The 22,282-nt window shown below is 49.0% G+C and overlaps 1 protein-coding gene across 1 annotated transcript in view; it reads right to left on the reverse strand.

The window, feature by feature from the left end:
* Positions 1-1,599: 1,599 nt before the first annotated feature.
* Positions 1,600-22,282, reverse strand: part of CPXM2 (carboxypeptidase X, M14 family member 2) — a 92,340-nt gene continuing 71,657 nt past the window's right edge. Inside the window, exons 9-14 of the mRNA XM_069460256.1 lie at positions 20,967-21,163; positions 19,751-19,930; positions 14,698-14,995; positions 10,135-10,274; positions 8,013-8,112; positions 1,600-2,966 (exon numbers count right to left, since the gene is read on the reverse strand). Coding sequence (XP_069316357.1) covers positions 2,713-2,966; positions 8,013-8,112; positions 10,135-10,274; positions 14,698-14,995; positions 19,751-19,930; positions 20,967-21,163 — 1,169 coding nt within the window. The 3' untranslated portion in view covers positions 1,600-2,712. The remainder of the gene's footprint in view (positions 2,967-8,012; positions 8,113-10,134; positions 10,275-14,697; positions 14,996-19,750; positions 19,931-20,966; positions 21,164-22,282) is intronic.

Below are 22,282 nucleotides of genomic sequence, written 5' to 3' on the forward strand. Positions count from 1 at the left end.
AGGAGGCTGGTTCGGTTCGAATTGAATTGATCGAGTGTCCGCTGTGGGCGAGAAGCAGCCCTGCAGGAGGGAAACTAAGGCAGGCACTGCCCCTGCCCTCCGGGAGCGTCCACACCGACCGCAGGGAGAACCTGAGGTAAGGGCCCCCTTGAGAGGCCTTGGGGCTCTGCAGGTTGGTTCAAAGGCATGAGAAATCACCATGGCCCTGAGACATAGGAAGGCTTCCTGGAAGAGGTGGCATTTGAGGCACGTGGAGGGAGGAGCAGGAAGGTTTTCAGCCGTGGGGAGGGACAGTGTATGCAAGGCCCGAGCTGAGCCTCCAGAGAGACCCAGGAGGGAAACTGTGGCTAAGAATCAGGTAGGAGAGAGGTTCCAGCGGCTGTGACCAGGAAGGTGGCATGCACGGGCTGGAAGGTCCCAGGCAGAGCTGCTGTGGTGTGGAGGGGCCGAGAAGCAACTCCAACAGAACAGAGCTTTAGGAACACAGCACGTTGACTCTCTGCCAGAATCAGCGGCCACCACAGCCAGTCTGACCTTTACAGTCTACCGAGCCCAAGGGCTTCACTTTGCAGGAGCAGGTGAGAGATCAGAGAGGCTGCCTGACACGAGGCCAGACACCAAAGGGCCCTGGCCAGCCCTGGGGTGCAGAGTTCCTGCCTGCGAGCCCAAGGCACCGTTAATGGGCTCAGACTGTGGCAGGCTCTGCGGAGAGGGCCAAGGATCGCGTGAGTGTGGTAGACCGTATGACAGCCCGGCAAGCCAGGGACCTGACAAATCCACAATCCCCCAAGCATATGTGGAACCCTTCTGAACTACAGAGTGGTCTATACTTTTAAATGCTTTATCACATCATCTCCCCTATAGAATGCTGGGAGGGTGAGATTTCCCATGATGGGCTTAGTTGAGAGCTGCGGGGGTCCAATAGGTAGCCCCCAGCCACAACTGGCTATTGAAAGTTAAATTTAAATTGATTAAAATGATACAATACAAGCAATCCAGTGTCTAAGTTACACTAGCCACTGTTCAGGTACTCAACAGCCACATGTGAGATGGCACAGAATAGAACATTTCCATCATGATAGAAAGTTCTATCAGACAACACTGGCTTATAGCTGAGTCACCTATGTCCTAGCCTGCAGGCCAAGTCCAGCCGCCTCCTGTTTTGTAAATAGTTTTACTGGAATAGAGCCACGCCCATTCACGTAGGCATTGTGTCTGCTTTTGCACTGCAATAGCGGAGCTGAGTAGTTACCATAGGGACGGTACAGCTTGCAACGCCTAAGGCATTTACTGACCCTTTATAAGAAAAGTTTGCTGACCCTGGGTGTAGACTGCCAAAAAGTTGCATGAGGATCTTTTCTCTAAAGATGCTTATTGGCATCTCCAAGGGTCACTCTCGGGTCACAAGGACATGTCTCTCCTAGGCAGGAGGCAGGGGACACAGAGCTGTCAGCATCAGTGCTGAGCTCCTGGGGACCCAGCATGCCCACCCCCACACAGGCGCCTCCTCTAGGGCGACCGACCTCAGAGAGAGGTAATGGGGGTACGACATTTGGGCGGCTGCAAGTCTACCCCAAACCCCCACACACTAGAAGGATTTTACCATTTGCTTTCTTTATTTTTTTCATTCTTCCCAGGTCAATGAGGCAGCAACATTAATAAAATGTGAGACACAACTTTTTTTCTTGCATGATAATTCAATAACCCCTCTCAAACTGACGTTCCACAGAGAATCCTTAGAGTTTTTCATCAACTTTAGTCTAATTTGGAAAATCTGGCAGTCCACACATCACAAATAACCCCCATACTGATGTGAGGCCCACTCAGGAGCGCAATTCCATAAAGGGGCAATCCCTCAAGCACAGAGAGGGCTGCAGGCCAGCTCTCTTCTGGTTCATTCCAAGTTCTAGCAGGCCAGCGAGGAGATCCAGGCTAAATTCTCTGGTGCCTCAGGAAAGCTGGCAGCTCTGGCCCTCCCTGCCTAGGGTGCCCCACCCCAGGGATACCGGGTCTGCAGGGCATTTGCGGGATTCTTTGTGCACCCAGTGTGGGTACAGCAAGCCCCATGCCCGCTGCCCAACAATCTCTCTTGAGTGATCTCAACTTCTCTCCTTTTATGAACACAATCCTTTGTTGAAAAGGAAAACTGAACTGATACAAGAGGCTTACTGATGCTCCCTTGGTAATGTCTCTATTGTCAACACAATGCAGAATGTATCTGTAGCAGCTTGGAATGTCCCAGGGCCAGAGAGGGCGGATTCTCTTAGGATGCCCGTGAGCATCTCAAACGGCAACCTCTGAGACAGCCGGGCTCCAGGAATGCTGCAATGTTAGCTGTGCAAATCGCAAATGCACGTGGAACTCTTGCTGTCACACAGAGGGAAGCATCGGTGTCCCTCCCTATGCGTCCCAGGGGCCTGGAATGGGCAGCTCCCCGCTCTCTCAGACTCCCAGGCTGACCTGCCGACTTCTCTCACTCCCACCAGCCTTTCTCTGCTGCTCTGTCCAAGTTATTTGGATAAATGGGAACAAAAACAGGAAAACATCCTAAGCCTCAGCCCCCTGCTCTGGGACCAGCCTTGCAATGCACACACTCTCCCAGGTGCCTCTCGAATTACAGAGAAAACAACAATGAGCGAGGCAGCTATGGAGCTACTACTGGGTTGGTTTAATTTGTGCGGGTCTGGGATGTGTCTCAAGGGTCCTGGAGGGTCACCCGCGCTGTCGTCTCTTCCTCCCCCGCAGCTTCAGCCGCCTGGCGGGCAGGTTAACAGGCTGCTTCCCAAACTTCTCCATGATCTCTCTGATCCTGGCCAGGTTGGTTTTGCTGAGCGTGAAGTCACACCGAGTGGCCCCCATGTCGTAGCCAACCATACAGTTCTTGGTGGACGCGGTGAAGCCGTCTGCCTTTGCTGTGACCACGTACTCTCCAGGGTTCAGCAGGCGCCAGTAATCTCCATCGCTGGCTGTGAAAAGAAAACCGGGGAAAACTCAAGGCAGTTTTTTCCTAACGCAGATACCCCCAGCCCCCTTCCATGACCAGCCCCCAGGGCCAGAGCGAGACGCGGAGGCAGCATGCGTGGAGTTGGGGCTCCTGCGGATGCAAATTCTTAATGTCCTCTTTGGAAACTGCCTTAATGGTTTTAACAGGAAGGGTGCCTGGAGGTGGGCTCCCTGCAGTGTTAATACACATGAGCAGAGGGGCAGACACATCACGATCACTCACACTCCTTGCTTGGTGGCAACAGGAGCCATTCATTATGAACTTGAACTTCCAAATGCTATGCCCTCACCACAAAATGCCATCTTGAAAAGCCATCAGTGTATGGCCTCCTGGCTTCCCCTAGCATGGCTGCAACATAGAATAACAATTTCTACAAGGGGTGTGGCTCTCCACTCCTGACACGAGAAGGAAAGGACTGTACGGGCTGAGGCCAAATGACCCACGGAAGGCCTTGGCATCTGCACCTCATTCTATGGCCGGGGCCTAGAGAGCCCTGGAGCTGCAGGAGCGTCCCCACAGGGAAGCTGAAGGCACAGAGGGCCTTGCGACCTTCGAGACCCCAGCTAGGGCTGAGGCAGAACCCCCTGGCTCCCAGGTACACCACCGGCCAGCTACCCAGCAAGCACCCAATGTGACTCGGGTTCGTCCTTAGCCCTAGGATGGATCCCTGTTGCATAACGATGGGTTTAGGCCGAGGTCACTCCTCCCAGGGGGCCTACGGCCTGGTGCGAACACTCAGATCCATGACACGTTAGAGATATGAGACAGCAAAGGAGACACCAGAGACCCTTGGGGAACATAGCACACAGAAGGACAAGGCTAGCCCTGATTCACGGGACCCTCTGAGCAACTCCATGATGTGGGCTGCTCCCTTTTCTATGTGACTAATTGTATGCCCAGAGAGGTATACTACCCTGCACAAGGTCACAGCTAGTCATTAGCAAGTCTCTCAATGTCCTGCCCAGTCTAGAGCTTTGGTGCCAGGCAAAAAGAGAAAGGCTGGATTTGATCAAGTGCTAAGTAGGCCTTGGCTTAGGTTTACTTGTCTAAGCAAGTCCTGGAGTCTTCCAAGGGATGGACGAAAACTGTGTGTGTGTGTGTGTGTGTGTGTGTGTATGTGCAAACATACATCGCCCATGTATACAGATACAACACTTTGAAGCATCACGTTTAACTTCACATTATAGCCCTGATTCATTTGAGACACCCGTGCAATGCAGTGAGCTCCTAGGAGTGCAAGCAGCCACTGAAAAGGAATAAGGAGGCAGCTATTCGCCACGCGTGCACAGTCAGCTAATGCAGACAGGACTTCACCTGCGAGGCCAGGTGCACACACGCAGGTAGACGGCTCCCTGGTTTTTCTCAGCCCTGTGTCCTGTGTCTTCCTTTAGTGAAAGTGCAAGGTTTTCAACGAAATAAAATGCCACTCCATGCCATTTCAGAAGGCAAGAGGCACATCAAGTAGTCTTGGTCATGAAACCAGACGGTCTGAGCCCCACAATGCAGTCGGCCTTTCGAGACATCCCTGTGGGCTCCCGCATGGGTGGACCGGCCTGCACGAGTCGCCGCCTCCACGGGTCCTCCCTGTCCCCCTCCCTCCCTCCTACCAGACCCTGCATCCTCGAGCGGAACCTGCCTCCTTTTCCCATCTTGGTCCCTGAGTTAAGTTGTAGTTTACTTCTCAGCACTGAACAGTGTGTCACACGATACATCCTCAGCTCAATGCCGAGCGGTTCTCATTCTCTCTGCTTCCACGGCTGACCACCGGGAAATCCCAGGATCATCCACGTTATGAAAGGCAGGGGACACCATGTTGGGTTAGCATCCCACGGAGTGGCCAGATCTGTGCTCAGCAGTCAGCATTCCAGGGCACCGCAGTGGAGGCTGCCAGACAGCAGGACTCGCTCGGCACGGGTGGACAGAGGGGTAACCCAGGCCCAAAGAATGCCCATGCGTTAGCGGGTCAACTCAGTGCCCACCAAGCAAGGGACAGTCGGGTGGGATCTGGGCCAAGTGTATGGCCAGCATGTTTCCATGCATCTAAAGCTTCCCTCCCTGCGGAACTCCATTTAACACTTCTGTTTATTTTATGCAAAATCCTTCTAGAAATAAAACTTGTCAGGTCACATAAGCCTCAGACGGAAATCAAGGCAAATTCAGAGCTTTTCGGGAGCGCTGAAACAAAACAAAGCGCCGTGTGTGAAGTGCGGAGCATCTGCCGTGAGAATCACACTGGGAAATGATTTATGGGGGGATAAAGGGAGAGAGATGCGTTTCCCATTAGCTCATCAAAACCGTCTCCTTGATTGCAGGGGCTTGAAATTCAGAGCCCATTAGGCAAAGTATTCTCATCCCAGCTTAGGGGGCCCCAGGGCCTTTTTATCTCCCACTCAGTTTAAAACCCTCATGTTTTCACACATTGCATACGAGGCACCAAATAGTCCAAGGAATGTTCCAGGCTCTTTTATGAATTACTCTTTTAAAGGACCTCATAGGCAATGTTTCAGATCCATGCTTGCTCAATTAATGAATGTATAAATGAGTAAATGAGGGAAGAAATGTACACGGATGCCTACGAGGGGATACTGTGTACGAGATTCCATGCTATGCAGTCCGAGACCTCATGGTCCATGGCTATAAGATCAAGGTCAAATGGTAGGAATGTTCAGAAAATATTACTGAGTGAAGAAATCGGTAACTAGATGGAAAGAATGTGATGTATGGCATTACACAGCAGTTTGCTATTTTGTGGCATTTCAGACACATTTCATCTATTTGAATAATTGGCCTTCTATGCCAGGGACATCAGTAGGCAGCCTGGCATGAAAGAATACACGGGCCAGGTCTGAATCCCAGCCTCACTCGTCCTAACGCCCCGAAGTCTCGGCTTCCTGGAGGCTCGAATGGGATCATTTGCTGGTAGGAAATGCTCTGTTCACATGTGAACAGTCTGCAGGGAAGGGCCTCTTCCCGCACTCAGGAGAGACAGCCTGGGGCTAAAGGAAGGAGCACGGGACTTGGGACTTGGAGTCTCGAGCGCTTGGCTCTAATCAGCTCTGCCACTCGCTGTGCAATCCTGGAGACACACGTAACGTCTGTTCAGCCATTCGTTCAACAAGCAGTCATTGAGAACACCCACTAGCACGTGCAGTGTGCTTGGACCTCTGCCCTCGTAGTGGGGGCGGGGGGAGGCAGAAACAATTAATAAGCACAAAAAATAGTAGCTTATTTTATAATATGTTAGAAGTGAGTGCCACGGGAAAAGGACAAAGCTGGGACAGGCAAGAGGGACCAACAGGGCAGCGGGGCAGGGGTGCAGTGCTCAGCCGGGGGGGGGGGGGGGGTCAGGGGTGGCCGCATTGAGATGGTGACATCCGAGCAAAGTCCTGAAGGGGACAAGGATGGAACCAGGGGACTCCCTGGGGAAGAAGGCTCAGGTGGAAGGTGGAGCAACAGAGATGAGCCCACGTGTGGCTGTCAGGCCACAGGGAACAGTGAGGATCGGGCGGTGGGCAGCAAGCATCCCTGTTTGCCTGGGGCTGGGGGGCTTCCTGGGACACGGCATTTTCAGTTTAAACTGGGCCAGCCCAGGTGATGACAGCCCTGGGGCTCAAGGGAAAAGCTGGACTTGTCAAGCGCATTTGTTTTCTTATCCCTTTCTAATCAGCAAAGCATAGGGCAGCCTCTTGGTGCGGCTCCTGCAGAGCCTACACAGGGTATTTTCCAGCCCCCCTGGGAGTCAGGGACCTGGATTCAAGCCCAGTTACCTCTTAAACCTTCGGGGGGTCAACTAACCTCTTTGAGCTTGTTTTAACCCAAATAAGTGGGAGAGAAAGGCCCGTGTCCCTCAAAGGGCTCAAGGGAAGGAAGTGAGAGAAAACACGCACGGAAGCGCTTCGAGAACAGATCACTGAGAAACAGCACCGTGTTCCTGCTGTTGCTGAGTGACCCCTGGGCCTCGGGACCGCCTTTCGCTGTCCTGGGGCTGTGCGGCCACTTTATAAGTGCATTTAAAAATGTGAGATTATTATGGTATTTTAGGAACTGAAAACCGTGTTTGGTTTTTAAGACTCCAGGTCTTATAATTCCTTTTCTTCTATAGCAAAGAGAGTTGGAATAAGACTTCAGCACTGCCTTTTAGAGATCATCCTCTGACTCTCAGATTATCCAAGATTCTAGAATTTTCTACTCTCCATTGGAATGGAAATCACGTGTGCCAACTCTGACTCATTAACACCACTTGTGACTGATAGCAGGTGGGAGCTGGGTCTCCCTGGTGCAATTCTTCATGGGCCTCATTTCCTCACCTAATGACGGCATTGAGAAAACAGGACTGCTGTGAGGAGTAGCTGAGTTAACACATGTATAGCTATTAAGAGAGTGAGCTTATTGCTAATGTGATTAGTATTCTACTCTTTCTAGCACAGACACCTGAGTCTTCCTAAAACATCATGTTCAGTACTTTCCTGTGGTTTAATGGAAAAACTGCATCCTCCCCATCCTCTCCAGGTGGGCACCAAAGGCCGATCCTAATCTCCCAGGCACCAGCTGCTGCCGTCCTCGAGGGACTCTCCACGCCAGCCCTGCTGCGTCCACCCCAGCCTACAGCTTCTGCCCCTCGGGAGCAGCCTGCCCGCCCTCCCCGGCCCTACAGCGCTCACTGCACGGGCCACATCCCGCTGGTCTGGGAGCCAAGTTGCCCGTGTATGTCACAATCCCGCAGAGAAAGAGCTGCTTCCTCAACTTCTCAGAAACTTCCATGGAAGCTAGAAGGTGGCTGGCTGCTCCACGCCCATCCTGCGGGAGGGACAGCGATGAGCCAGACAGCACGGAGCACAAACCTTGCTTTTGAGGCCTCTTAAACAGTGGAGAAGCAGAGGAAGGAGCCTCTCATTCGGCTCTGAGTAGGAAGTTCCTGGCATTCAGCTCACGACTGTACCTCAAGTAAAACACTTCAGGACAATGGGTACTTCTTACCAAGAAATAGTGTGTACGCAGTTGCAGTTACCTGTTCGGATGTCATGGTTAACGCCTTCTACGGAGATAATGGCATTTGGAATTCCTTTTCCGTGTAAATCTCTCACCACACCTTTGATGCCGCGATGAATCTGCTCAGCAAACAGGATGAGACACAGGGTGAGGTCACCAACCAGCCCTGGACACAGTCAGCACAAGGGACTGGGCTGTACCCCTAAGGTCGGCCCCGTCCCCGCCAGGAGCTCACAGCGCCACGTCTTGCTCTAAAGCCTCGCCGGGCTGTGTGTGCATTTGCTGTGTAAATTCCTTCCGCTCTCCCTTTGGGCCCGTGCACCAGAAATCTTCCATTAGAATTAAAATATTCCACAGGCTTAGAAAATGTTAGTATTTGAGATGGTTCATAAAAATATACCCACTAAAAACTGGAATTTAATTTTTATAAGCACATTTATTTTGACTTTCCTGAACTATATGGACTTAATGACTTAACAGTCAGAGAGGACAGAAAAGAATCAAAGAGACCTTCTTACGAATGACAACTCTTGTAGGCCCCTTCCAGTGATTAGCTGTGTTACAGCACAGACATCAACTCTGAACCTTGTGCCTCAGTTTCCCTATTGGTAGAATGAGGTGACAATCCAAGGTGACCTACCGTCATTTCCAGCGGCTTTCTTTACACATATTACTGTGCCTGGGCATTTTACCCACGGGAGGCACCTTGGCTCAACTGCGTCATTACCTAAGAATGATCAGGTTGCTACAGTCAAGGCCTTCTCTCTACACAGACGCAAAAGAAAAAGAGCCTTCCCTCATGAAATTCCAGGGTGGGGACAGAAGCTCCTTGAGTGAGACATTTCCCTAAAAGAGAAGAAGTGGCCCACACCCTCCTGTGCAGGGAAGCTCACGGGGGGGGGGGGGGGGGGCGGCGCGGGGGGGTGCACTGAGCCTCCTGGGACCCCCCGAGGGGCAGACTTGGATGTTGCATCCTGGTGCCAGACTCTGCCACTTGTGCAGAGGTGCAGCCACAGGGACCAGGACGCTGGCAGTCCAAGCCCTCAGCTGAGTGCATCTTCTCACTCATCTCCGACAACCCTGGGGACAAGGGCGACCTCTGCGTAGCCACAGATCTCACTTCCTAACGGACGGTGGAGACGGTGGAGCCATGTGTCTGATACTTACCAATGGTAGGAGCCCTGACGCTCAACATTTGTTTTTGTTTATTCCTTTGGTTTCCATTTAGTCTGTTTCTTAGTGGGGCTACGTTAGTTGTAACACTAAACTAGAACTGGTTAACTCATTAATGCTACAAGATGGACGTGTCCTTGAGAGCGTGGGCTAGGGGAGGTGTCCGAGGTCCCTAATGAAGACAGCAGGGGCCCTCCCCAGCTGGACAGTAGAACTTCAGCTGGTACTTGTTGCACCTGCTCCCAGGTAACTCACTTCTGCCACCTGCAAGAGTGACTCTGAAGGCCTGGGGGCGGTGTTTGGGCTGCATTGTGTCTCCCACCAAATTCATATGTTGAAGCTTTAACCTCAGTATCTCAGAATATGACGGTATTTGGAGAGATAATCAAGTTAACATGAGGCTGTTAGGGTAGGTCCTAATCCAGTATGACAAGTGTCCTCATAAGAAGAGGACATTTGGGCACACAGAGAGAGGGGAGGGATGCCTAAGGAGGACCAGGTAAAGAGACAGCACGAAGGCAGCCACCTGCAAGCCAGGAGAGAAGCCTCGGAGGACACCAGCTCCGCCAGGACCTTGATCTTGGACTCTCAGCCTCCAGAACGGTGAGAGAATAAATGTCTGCTATTTAAGCCACCTGGTCTGCGGTATTTTGTGACGGCAACCCAAGCAGACTATGACAAGGGCCTGTTCGTGTTGACGCAAACATGTCTGGCCCGCTCCCCACAGAGCAGCATCATGAGCCCCTAGACTGGTGCCACCCACGCTGAGCCAGTGGCAGTGGTCACCGGGGGTTTAGAGCTCACTTCCTTGGGGTCCGAGCAAGTGTAAACAGACACTGGCTCCTTGCAACACTGTGGCCCTACGTGGCCACAGTCGACAGAGCTCACTCCATGCCACGCTTTCAGCCACCTCCTGGGCCGCGTTCTTAGCTAGTCTCCCTCAACACAGCCACGTGCCAACGCCATACCTGCTCCATGAACACGATCAAAGATTCGCGGTTGTTCTCCCACTCCTCGGGCAGCTGGCTCTCGTGCGGGTATTTGTCACAGCCCACGTAGATGGACAGCTCGAAGCAGTTTGTGTGAAGGTAGCTGAAATCATTCAGACCTGCCAAGCCAACGGGACAGCATTTCAATGGAGCAGTGCTCAACGTGGCACTGGGCAGGGCAGGGGCAGCAAGAACATTTAAGAACATTCAGAAGACTTCATTGAACAGGGAGGTGACAAGTATCTATTATGGAGAAAAATTTGCTTTCGAGCAAATGTGTGTGGGTTGGAGAGACTGGGGAGAGGGCATGAGGCTAGAACGGTGTATGGCGAGGACAGACACATGCAAAGGCGTCTCTGACAAGAGAAGGACTCAAATAAGTGCTTTTCAGATAAAATATCTATTTTATTAAACTCACTTTAACACACCATTTTTAGAGTAACAGTATCATCACTTGCCACTGTAGATCTTAAGTGTTTAATTAAATTTATCTCTACAGTTACACTGTCTCAGCTATAGCGCTGTGACAGTTTTTTATTCTTATTCAGTAAAACAGCTATCCATACCACCACTGGGGGAGTGCCTTATATGAGCCAGATCTGTCCTGAGCATCTGTATCCCTTAGGTCACTTAATCTTCACCCCAAACCCAGCAGAGGTAGATCGCAGAGCACAATTTCACAAATAAGAAAACTGAGATTGAGAATGGGGAGAAGCGTATCCAAGATCACGTGTCTGGAAAGGGCTAGACTTGGGGCTTGAGCCCAGGTCTGTGTAACAACAAGTCTTTGCTCTTGTCCCCACACAGAGCACTGCTGGTTGGGGACGGCAGGGCACACTCACTCCCCCAGGAAGCCCAGTCTGCAGCCCTGTGACACAGCAGGACAGGCAGCACCCAGCCTGACACGTGGTTGGTCTCTGTATTCATGTCCCAGGGCTGCCGTTACAAATGACCACAAACTGGGTGGCTTAAAACAGCAGAAACTTATTCTCTCCCAGTTCTAGAGACCAGAAGTCTGAAATCAAGGTGTCTGTGCTCCCTCCACAGCCCCCAGGGGAGAATCCTTCCTTGCCCTTCCAGCTGTTGGTGGCCCCGGGCTCTCCTTGCTTTGTGGCTGCATCACTCCGATCTCTGCCATCCTCACACGGTTTTCTCCTCTGCTTCCGTGTCTTCTCTTCTTCTGTCCCTTATAAGGACACCGCCCACTGATTTTAGGGCCTGTCCAGGTCTCCCAGGATAACCCCATCCGGAGACCCTTAACATAATCACACCCGAAAAGACCCATTTTCCAAATAAGGGAACATCCGCAGGTTCCGGGCTTTAGAAAGCAGACGTGCTCTGGGGCCGTGATTCCGCCCTCTGCGCTGCCCAGTGTCTGTGCAATGCATGAAGGCGTGTTGGACGGCATGAGGACTGGTGGCTTTCTTCCCAGCATTTTTGTTTTTGAACAGGATGATGAGCAAGCTGTGTTCTGTGTGAGTGTCTGGAGGCCGCTCTAACCAGCCCTCCCTGGGCTCGGAGGGTCTGCGTCACACAAAGCGGAAGCTGGGTGGGCTCCACAGGGACCGAGGGAACGAGAGGGGCTGCTGAGCACCCACCAGCCACGCTCGCGGACATCCTTTCTTCCTCCCTTGTCACTGAGATCACCGTAGGGACCCAATCCTGCAATGCTCCGTCTAAACGTCTGTTTCAAAAGCAGGGCTTTTGGGGCGTCAAGAGCAGCTCTATCAATCTGCTGAAGTCAGAGGCAAAGTGGTACCCAAGATACGGCCAATAGTACCTGCCAGACTCCAGATGGGAAGCACTCACGTGTCATCACAACAGGCCTCAGAGCACACTCGTGAGAAAACGAGGGACAGTAAGAACAGTGGCACGGGAGGGCCAGGCAGTGGCAGTTTAGTGGGAAATCCTCTGCACGGGGCCCGGCCAGGTTAAAGGAGGTTGATCAAAGTGCATACAGTCAGCTCCGCAGTGTGGCATCACAGAGGACACGAGGACGTCGCAAGACAACAAAGCCACCAGCGAGCACAGGTTTGACTTCCCGGGAGGGCTGGACTCCTCTCTGCACATAAAATTATCATTATTCCCACCCTTTCAGGCCTTGTTAGTACAGAAATAAATGTGATATTTAAAAATCCCAGAGTGCCTGCCCCTTTGCAATACGTGTTCAAAGCACTAGAAGCTCTAGAAGAGCTGGCAGCCTGACGAGGAACCAGCGGAGCTGTGGGAAGCCTGGGCCTCGTGTCCAGAGAGTGGCGCCTTGGCCAGGGAATGGCTTCGAAAGCCAAATGCCACTTCCTGTCTGAGGCACGTCGACAAGGGGCTGTGATGTTCCCAGACAGCTCCTTACAAGCCTTTAGTCCCAGTCGGAGACGGTGAGACGTCCCTCCATGTTCTCTCTCTGACTGGACTCCTTCTCTTGTCACCACTTCAACATGGAACACAGAGCCGTGTCCCTGCAGCCCTGTGCCCCTGGCGCTACCACACGCCCGCTTCTCCGCGCAGGAGAGGGTGGGGACAGCAACGAGGAACAGGGAGGACCGTGTCAATCTGGAACGCGAGCACACACCACGAACGGAGCGCATTTTGAAATCTGCGACCCTGCTCCCCGCCGGCCCACTGCCCCGACGCGGCGCCCAGCCGTGCCCTGTCCACGCGTGGGAAAGGGCTGAACAGAAAGGTGGGGCTGCGGGGGGAGGGAAGGAAGTGAGAAATCGCATTTCATCAATCTACAAAGACGGGAATCTGCAGACTTCATCACACTACCAGGAAGAAGAATGATTAACAAGGCTCGAGCCACCACATGGCTCTGCCACGAAGTCCCTGAAATAATGGAAAATATAACTGATAGAAAAAAAATCAAACCCTGTCAACGTGTTTATGCAGCAGCCACTTCCAGAACCTTACCGCTGACCCGACTCCGGGATCCAGCTGTGTCCGGACCCCCTTCAGTCACAGCAGCCACGAAAAATAAACAGACGTTGCACTTAAACAGTTTTGCAGGGAGGTTTTCAGGACGAAAATTGAAAAACAAGAATGCTTTTTGCCATCAGGAAATCTTCCTGATGGCAATTTGCATTTATTTTCTTATTTCATAAAAGGTAAAAGCATGACGGAGACAGACAAAGCGCCTCAGCTTGCTCTGTAACCGAGAAAACACCGCAAGCTTGCTGCACACGTTCTCATGTGGTCACAGAAGCAAATAGTTCTACTTTTTTTTTTTTCTATTCCCAAGGGTGGAAACATACCTGAAAAGTAGCAAAATAAAATAATATTAAAGCTAATGAGTGTGGTGAAACATAGAGCAAGGATAGCTCGTAATAGGGATTTCGTGCTACCGAAAGGAAGGAGTTGCAGGAGGCGGGAACTTGCCATAACTGAGCCTTCCTGGTAAGCCAGACGCTGGGCAGTCCCTGCACTAATGTGATCCTCACAGCATCGCAGAGGGAGATGTTACCATCATCATCATCATCATCATCACCATCATGCCCATTGTACAAATGGAAAGTTCGAGGGTTCAGAGAAGTAAAGTAACTTTCCCAGAGTCACAGAGCAACCAAATGATAGAGTGGGATTTAAACCCCCATCTATCTGACACGGAATATTTTTCAAATGCATCATGGGCTTGATGGACCCTCACAGAGTGAAGACAATAAGCAACAAGCATTATGCCTGGGGTCTTGCAATCCAATGCGGAGGGACCCCAGGGAATAGGACCTCCTCATCCCTCCTGGTTTAGGAGCCCTGGGCTGGGACCAGTCCTGACACATGGACCACGGGGTCCTCTGGCTGCTGCAAGGGGATTCCTGAAGTCTCTGCTAGAAGCCCCTGCAGTCCCGTGTGGATGCCAGGAGCAACACCTTCCGGTGCCCACACCGCTGGCTCTGACCACGCGCTGTGGGTGGGATCGGGGGCCCGGCACGCGGACCGCCAGTGGCGGCGGATATGTATAAAATGGTCTTCACCACATGTTGGGTCCCAGAACACCCGGAATCACTTCACCCCTGAGCTTGGGATCAATGCCAGGCCCCCACTGGGGGTTTCCAGCACGGGACGTCCCCCCGAATAAGACGGGCTCTGGGCGAGAAGCCCTGGCTTCTACGCCAGCACCAGCACGCTCTCTGCTCCTCCCTGGGTTTTCTGATTGTTTGGTTTGGTCCAATATTGCTGCTAAGTCCAACTAGACCCATCTCTAGCCCTATAAAATCTGAACAGCTCAGCGGCTAAGAGTAGGCCACGGTCAAACAGACGCCTCCTCACGTGATCAGATCCCTCTGGATCTCCAGCCGTGTCATTTAAGACCTGGGAGGAAGGCGCACCCCTTCAAAGCCCGCAGCAAGGATCACAGGCGGGCTTATGTGACCGCTTCGTCAAAGGCCGGCACCTCCTAAGTGCTCGACTATGGCATCCACCCTTTACCAACAATGCCACAGGTAACAGTGATGCCGCAGGGCTGGGAGGAGACCCCCACAGAGCCCTCCTGTCCCAGCAGCCCACTGTCACTGGGCCTGTGATGCCCCCCAGGCCCGGGCAGAGGCTTACTTCCCGCGACGGTGTGCCAGGACGCCCCGTTGACGGTGCCGTCCTCCTTCTGGAAGTCTTCCGTGTGGCACACTCTGCGCCGGGCGTCTGTCATGAGGCGGTGCGTGGAGGCGTAGGAGTAGGCCAGCCAGCGGAACACGTGGTCGTCGGGCGTGGGGGTGTGCTCCTGGGTCTTCCACGGAGACCGCACCATGTCGTAGGGGTAGGCCACCACCAGCTCGCCCCCCTGCAGGTTGCCGCCCAGCACAAAGGGGATTTTTTCCATCCAGGCTATGACTGCTCTGGTCTCCGCAGCCACCTGTGAGCATTCAAAACTGATAGATAAAGTAGGAAGGAAACTGCTTTGTTTCCCTAGCTTTTAAAATAGGGACATATTTGAAAAGCCATCATTTTATGCAATAATCTTAGGAAAATTTGGAATTTCAAAATCTGTCCTGGGAAAACTTAAAGAAAACTTGCAAAGGCTTATAAGCCAATCAGAATGAATGGGCTTTGTTTGGACCCTGATTTAAACACACTGGAGGGTGGGGGATGGTAATGGGGGAAACACGAACACTGACGAGATATTTTAGAATATTAAGAAATAATTTATTTTGATATAACAATGGTAATATTTAATGGTTTTAAAAGTGCATCCTGATTTTTTTAGAGATACCTACTGAAATATTTACAAATGAAATGATACAATGCCTGTGATTTGCTTCAGTAATCTGGGGGAGGAGGAGAAAGTGGGTAAAGGGGTAGATGAAATATAAATTGATAAAGTGTCAAAGCTGGGATGGGTCCACGAGTCCACGGTCCTTTATGACTTTCTAATTTTGTATGTTTGACATTTTTTTAGGATAAAAAGTTAAAAGAAAAAAGAAAACTATGTTAAAAGCTAAAATTGTAAAGTTTGATATGGTCAAATACTGATCAGTGACTCAAATGTCTGTCATAAATTACGAATCTCTATGAAGATAATTTCAGTAAGATAAAATCGATAATGACAAAGAAATAAACACTGGAAATCATTTCACTGTGCAGTATAGAAAATTGATTAAGGAGTGAAATGGACTTGATGGGATTCATTAAGTTTTGTTTTTGTTTTTTAAACATATCAGGGACCCTGGATCGGACTAATCATAGAACTTAGTTCATTTTGCAGTATTGTTGTTAGTCTGTGCTTGGTCCTTTTCTGTTATATATTTCAATACAATAAACACCTACAAACCCACCATCCAACCCCAGAACCAGATCTCAGGAAAACTGTGCCTCTGTGATTCCGTCTACCCACCCTCCTGCTTCCCACTCAGAGGTAACCACTATATCCTAAAAATGACATGATTCACATTCTCTCTCTTTTGTTTCATCCCATATGTGTGTGCCTAAAAATATACCATTGAGTTTTACTTGCTTTTGATCCAAAAGCGGGGGCAGGAGAAACCATACTGATGCTTGTCTTCTGCAATTTGGTTTTTCTTTTTTCCCCACTCAATTTTATGTGTCTAAGATTCATAGCTGTTGTTGAATAAGGCTATTGTTCAGGCTTTTTCAATTCAATATGAAGATCTCATTTAATTTATCTATTCTTACAGTGATGGGCATTAGATAATTTTAATCTTTTGCTGTGGTAAACAGTGTTGCTTTGAACTTTCTCGTACTGTCTTCTGCTACACATGTGCTCGAATTTACCTCACACACATCACCAGAGGTGGAATTGCAGAACCATAGGGTATATAAATATTCCTCTTTACAAGGTAATAAAATTATTTTCCAAAGTCTTTGTGCTAATTTACACTCACCCACAATGTGTAAGAGATCCATCATCCCACACCCCCTCCAACACCTGGGTATTGTTAGGCTTCTTAATTTTGCCAAACAATGGGTGTAAGATGTTCCCTCACCTGCATTGCATTAGTACCAGTGAGCGAGAACATCCTTTCATGTTTGTTAATTATCTGTCTCCTCCATGAATTGCCTCTTCATACCTTTTGTCCATTTTTCTACTGAGCTGTTTATATTGTTCCTATTTATTATTCTTTACATATTTTAAAATTCTAATTTTCTACATTACATAATTTGCAAATAACTTCTTCCAGTTTTTAGCTTGTCTTAGTAGAATAGAGGGAATGGCCTACAAAAAAAAAATGGCAAACGATGTTTTCTGTCTCTTTAAAAGTTCCCCCACTCTTTTTGGGAACTAAGACCTGCATCCCTGCCCCAGGCAGGTGGTCCATAGGGCAGGGGAGTGTCTTTTGTTCTTTGTGTTACAGAAAATAGCTCAGCTGAACTGGTGGCTCCAAACCAGCTAGGCCTCCCAGGTGGGCGGAGGTTACTGGCTTTGTCTTCAGGCAGAGATGGGACATTAGAATAGTTAACTGTAGTTAAATGACAATAGCCATCTGAGGGCCATCCCTTTAAAAGCTCTGTATTTCTGCTTATGTACAGGAATTTGGACTTTGAGCCGATAGTCTGCCATCTTCCTCCTTTGCAGGCAAAGTAATAAACTTCTCTTTCCTTCTTCTCAAACCAATTGTTCTTGTTCTTCTGATGTGGTCTAGAGGAAAAGTGCCCAGCTTTCAGTAACATAAGTTTTTTAAATCTCTTATTGCCATGTTGTTGGATTTATTCATTATGGATTAATGCACTTTGCATCTTGTCTAAAGCAGCCTTCCTCACATTGAAGAGTATATTCTAAAGTTTTACTGTGAGATTTTATTGTGAATGATTATTAAATTTTATCAAATGCTGCTTTCAGTAGACAAATTGCTTCATATTATTTCTTTGTTTTCTCTCATTTCATTGATTTCTGCTCTTTCTAATCAGTCTTCCTAGTTTCTTTGGGTTTCTTCTGTTACTCTTCTTTTGCTAACCTCTTAAGCTAGTTAATTTTCAGCCTCTCTTCTTTTGCAATATAATCACCTATAAGTATGAATTTACCTAACACACTAATTTTTGCTACACTCCAAAAATGCTGATATGTAATATTTTCATTATCATTCAGTTCTATTTATTTTTTTAGTTGTCGGTGTGAATTTTTCTTTGACCCATTCTTTTAAGTATTATGTAGGAATTCTAGGAATGTCACTTACAGGAAACTGAATTACCTAAGAGGAGTTTTTTTTTTTTTTAATTTTCTAAACACATGATTATGTTTTCAGTAATCTTATTACCGTCTTCTAGTTTAGATTTTCTGGAGCAAGGTCATGGTCTGCCTGAGTCCTACTCTCTCAAATTTGTTGAGATTTCCTTTATAGCCCAGTTAATCAACTTTTGAAAATGTTCTACAATTATTGAGAAGAATATTCTCTAATTATTGGTTGTAGAATTCTTATAGGCCCCTTATGTCAAGCCTGTTCATTTTGTTGTCCAAATCTTTATCTTTGCTGATATCTCATCTATTTAATTTATCCATAATTGAGAAAAGGTATTGGTGACGATAGATTGGTGTAATTCTCCCCATAATTCTAGAGAAGAACAATTCAAAAAACCAAATTCTAGTCTGAAAGCAAAGACTGAGATCCAGGGACTTTGTACAACTGTGCTACAATAATTACTTCTCTGTCATAGCCTCAGGGCTACAAAAGCTGGCATCCAAATTCCAATTTTGGTTCAAGTGCTCCCAAATTATAACATCACTTGAATTCTCAACTTTGCCAGGTGTCATTAGGATATTAGTTGGAAAAACAAAACAAAACAAAGCAGGGTTGTGAGGGTTGGAATTAGGAAACATGAGGAACGATCAGAAGACAGAAGACTCAGAGGGCCACCTCCCATCTCTTGCCTGCATCAGCACCCTTGGGCCCCTAACTAAGCCAAATGGCACTGCCACTGTCTGTCTCCATCACTGCACTGCTTGCTCTTGAGGGCCTGGGTGACACTGTACTGTGAGTCAGTAAATGAGACCACCGTGATGGCCTCCCCCAGTAAGTGGCAGCCCCACGTGCTGTTCTGGAGGTTGGAACTCGCAGGCCGAGCAGGAGAGCTGCTGTCCCGTATCCAGCTGCCAGGATTCCGTGGTGGAGACGTCCAGTCATTTCTGAGCTTGCAATGCGCTTGCCTCCCCTGCAGTGGCTGACACCACGTGCAACTGAATTCTGGCCAATGATCTCTAAGCAGGAGCACTACGCAGGAATTCTAGCAATGTCTCTTACAAGAAATTGAGTTATCTAAGAGGAGAACCTTTTTTTTTTTTTTTAAGCCCTTTCTCTCTTCTTCCTTGACAGACGTGACAGCTAGAACACCCACTGCCACCTTGGATTATGACCTTGAGGGTGAATGTCGCATGCTAACAAAGTCGAGCCAGAAAGATGGGTGAACCCCGGTCTCCCGATGGTCCTGGGGTTTCTATTCCACTGAACCATCTGCCTCCAGGGCACCTTTATGTGAAGAAAGAAAGAAACTTCTACCTTGCTAAGCCACTGTTATTTTGATTTTTCTATTGCTGCAGCTGAAGCGAACACTAACTTATGCACCTATCAAGCAGACCTCGTGAAGGACAAATACAACGAGAGAATAAGGGTAAGGAGGCCAATTACTGTGGTCAGAGAAGGCAATAAAAGGCACAGGAAATTCTGCAAGAATTATTTCTTCTACAACATACTCTTTGTGAAACAAGGCCTGAGAAATTTGGGGTACACATTTATCATCCAATTTCACTTTTCTTTCCAAAGAAACACCACACATAGTAATTCCATCGGGACTTACTAAAATAAAAATAAAATATACGAAGCAATCCGTGAAGGCTAAGGACCATTTAGCAGTGGCATATGACAGCGGTGAGGACAGCAATGGCAGTAACAGCGTGCACACTGCTGGAGAGGCTGTTTTGGTTTTGCAGCACCGTGTATTTGTTAAGAAATATAATTAAATGATTTCTCTTCTAAGAAGAATCTCCCCGAATATCAATTTAAAAGGTAGTTATTATCTAGCACATTTCTAGACTTTTTTAGAGAAAACATGAAAGAAAAAATGGTTTTGTCTCGTTGTTAAATGTCACATCCTCTGCAAATACCAGCGGGGTTACTCCTGGCCTTCCGCTGCTCTACAAATGAGGGGTATTTTCACTCACCGTGGCATTTTCCGACAGAAACCACTCAGGGATTGCAATGTAGTGATTGGGAGCTTTCCTCAGGCCATTCTGTCGGTCCTCTGCCTCCCAGAGCAGTGTGTTTAAGTCGGGGAAGTTGTTGTTGATGTCTATCCCATCATGGGTCCAGCGTCCCAGGGACCAGCCCCCCAGCTCCGAGCCCTGGGGACAAATCGGAGTGTGAAGAACCCACAGGCTGCACGGCAATCCTGACTGTCTGCCGTTCTAGATGCACCTGTGTCCACCTCTCCTTGGGGCATCTCTGGATGCCCTTTGACTCTAGGATGGCGTCCCAAGGAGGGCGTTGAAAAGCCTTCTATTAATATTCGGTGGGTGATGGGTGATATAGTCAACCTCTCCAAGGAGGGACTGCAGAGGCCACTCGCGCCACAGGGAAGTGCTCAAAGAGTATTGGTCCCTTCTTCCACCCTGCCCTCCTCTCTTCTACGCTGCTCAGCTGAACCTCGGAGCAGTGACGCATCCGTCATCGCAGGATCAGCAGCCGCCACAGCAGTGCATCCTCCCTGCCTTGCCCACGAGTCTGGCTCACTGTCTAACTAGGCAAATCCCTAACCAACTGTGTGCACCGATAAACACAACCCAAGTTCTGTACATCTGCACTCTGTAACATAAAGCTTGCATTTGGTAGGTACCATTGCTTTCAGTACAGTTTTCCATTTCATTCCCAGACGTTGTGATATGTCATTCTGGACACACAACACGATATAATACTAACTATGCTCTATATTCTCTATATACATAAGTCTATTAATATATATGCCTGCTCTATGCATACTTACCATCTATACAAATTCCATATCATAACTGGAACAGGAGACATAAACAATATGTCAGAACAACAAAAACAACTCTCCTCAGAGGACTGATGAAAGGATTAAAGGCAACAACCACGGTTAGCGCCATGATCAAGTGCTCAGGCAACACAGGGGTTCCTATTGTACACTCATCACTGTATGTGTGGCAATACTGTTATCTCGTTCACTTTCTCCATTTAGTTGGCAGGCCCAGCTCTCAGGGTCACCATAATTCTCAATTCCTGCTTTGCATCTTTTGTGGGCATTGTGGGCTCCCCTGTGTCAGCAGAGACACACTCAGACGTAAAGCTGGGGAGGTGGGCGGGCACGCTGTGGAGCGGGGCTTTGCTGCTGGCACTGGGGAGGGGACGCAGGGCCATTACCCCTTCGCAGGCCTTCTCATAGCCGTCGGGGTTGAGAGAGGGGAGGATGTGGATCCGGGTCTCCTCCACCAGGTGCACGACGCGCGCGTTGCGGGCCAGGTACTCCTGGCACAGGAACTGCAGCAGCAGCAGCAGCAGCTCGCGGCCCAGCACCTCGTTGCCGTGGGCGCCCGCGATGTAGTGGAACTCGGGCTCACCTTCACTCAGAGACGGAGGGAAACAGGCGCGTGTTGAAATGCCACAGCCAAACAGTGCTCGTCACACTGTGTTGGGGGGAAAATCTCTGAATAATACTAGTATAAATTTATAATTTTAGCCCTATTTGTTCTTTTGAATAAACCTCTACAATTATATCAGGACAATTTCCTTATTCCCAGTCAGGTATGTAAGAAAATGTCTAGAAAAATCGTACGTGATACCAGTCACACAGTGATAATGTTCATTCTCACTTACCAAGAACAGATAAAATAGTGTAGTGTTTAGGGTTTACAATTTACAAGTTGAACACAAGCCATAGCAATTATTTTTATCATCTGGGAGGCAATTATTTTTCTTAAAAGAATTTTCTATTAAGTTTTACAAAGACACAAAGATGAATGAATATAAGCAGAAAATACTCTATCAGGACAAATCAACAGTGACACCATTTCGTAAGGGGGACAGTCTTGGAGTTTTTCCTCCTTCAAAGCTCAGCTTTTGAAATGTTGCGGGTGCTATGGTTTAATGTATGTGTCCCCCCAAATTTCTATGTTGTAACCTAAGACTCAATGTGATTAGTGCCCTTATACGAAGGCTCCAGGGAACTAGCCGGGCACTTTTGCCCTTCCCCCTCTGCCACGTGACCACACAGCAAGAAGGTGCCCCAAGTGGGGCAGGCCCTCCCCAGACACTGAGGCCGCTGGCACCTTGGTCTCGGATTTCCCGGCCTCCAGAACGGAGAGCAGTAAATCCCTGTTGTTTACAAATCCCCCCAGGGCAGGTATTTAGCTACACAGCCCATGCAGCCTCCAGCCTGGACTTTGTCAGAGCCCAACGACACAGCCCCTTCCCTCACCGGCAAAGCTATTACTGTCGGGAAACGTGATCTCACCAGCAGATAAAGCTTTCACCATTTGAAAGAAACCTGAGATATTGATGAATGAATCAGACAAATCTTTGCACCTAATTATCAGCAAATATCTAAAGATCTCCCAGATTTACTGAAAAAAAAAAAAAAAGAAAAGAAACAGAGAAGCCCACCCGACCTGTAGGAACACAGGCTAGGAACAGTTGGATGGGAAATGGCTGAGAAACAGGAAACATCTAAAAACAGAATT

This window comes from Eulemur rufifrons, chromosome 28, assembly GCF_041146395.1.
Source record: "Eulemur rufifrons isolate Redbay chromosome 28, OSU_ERuf_1, whole genome shotgun sequence".
NCBI lineage: Eukaryota > Metazoa > Chordata > Mammalia > Primates > Lemuridae > Eulemur > Eulemur rufifrons.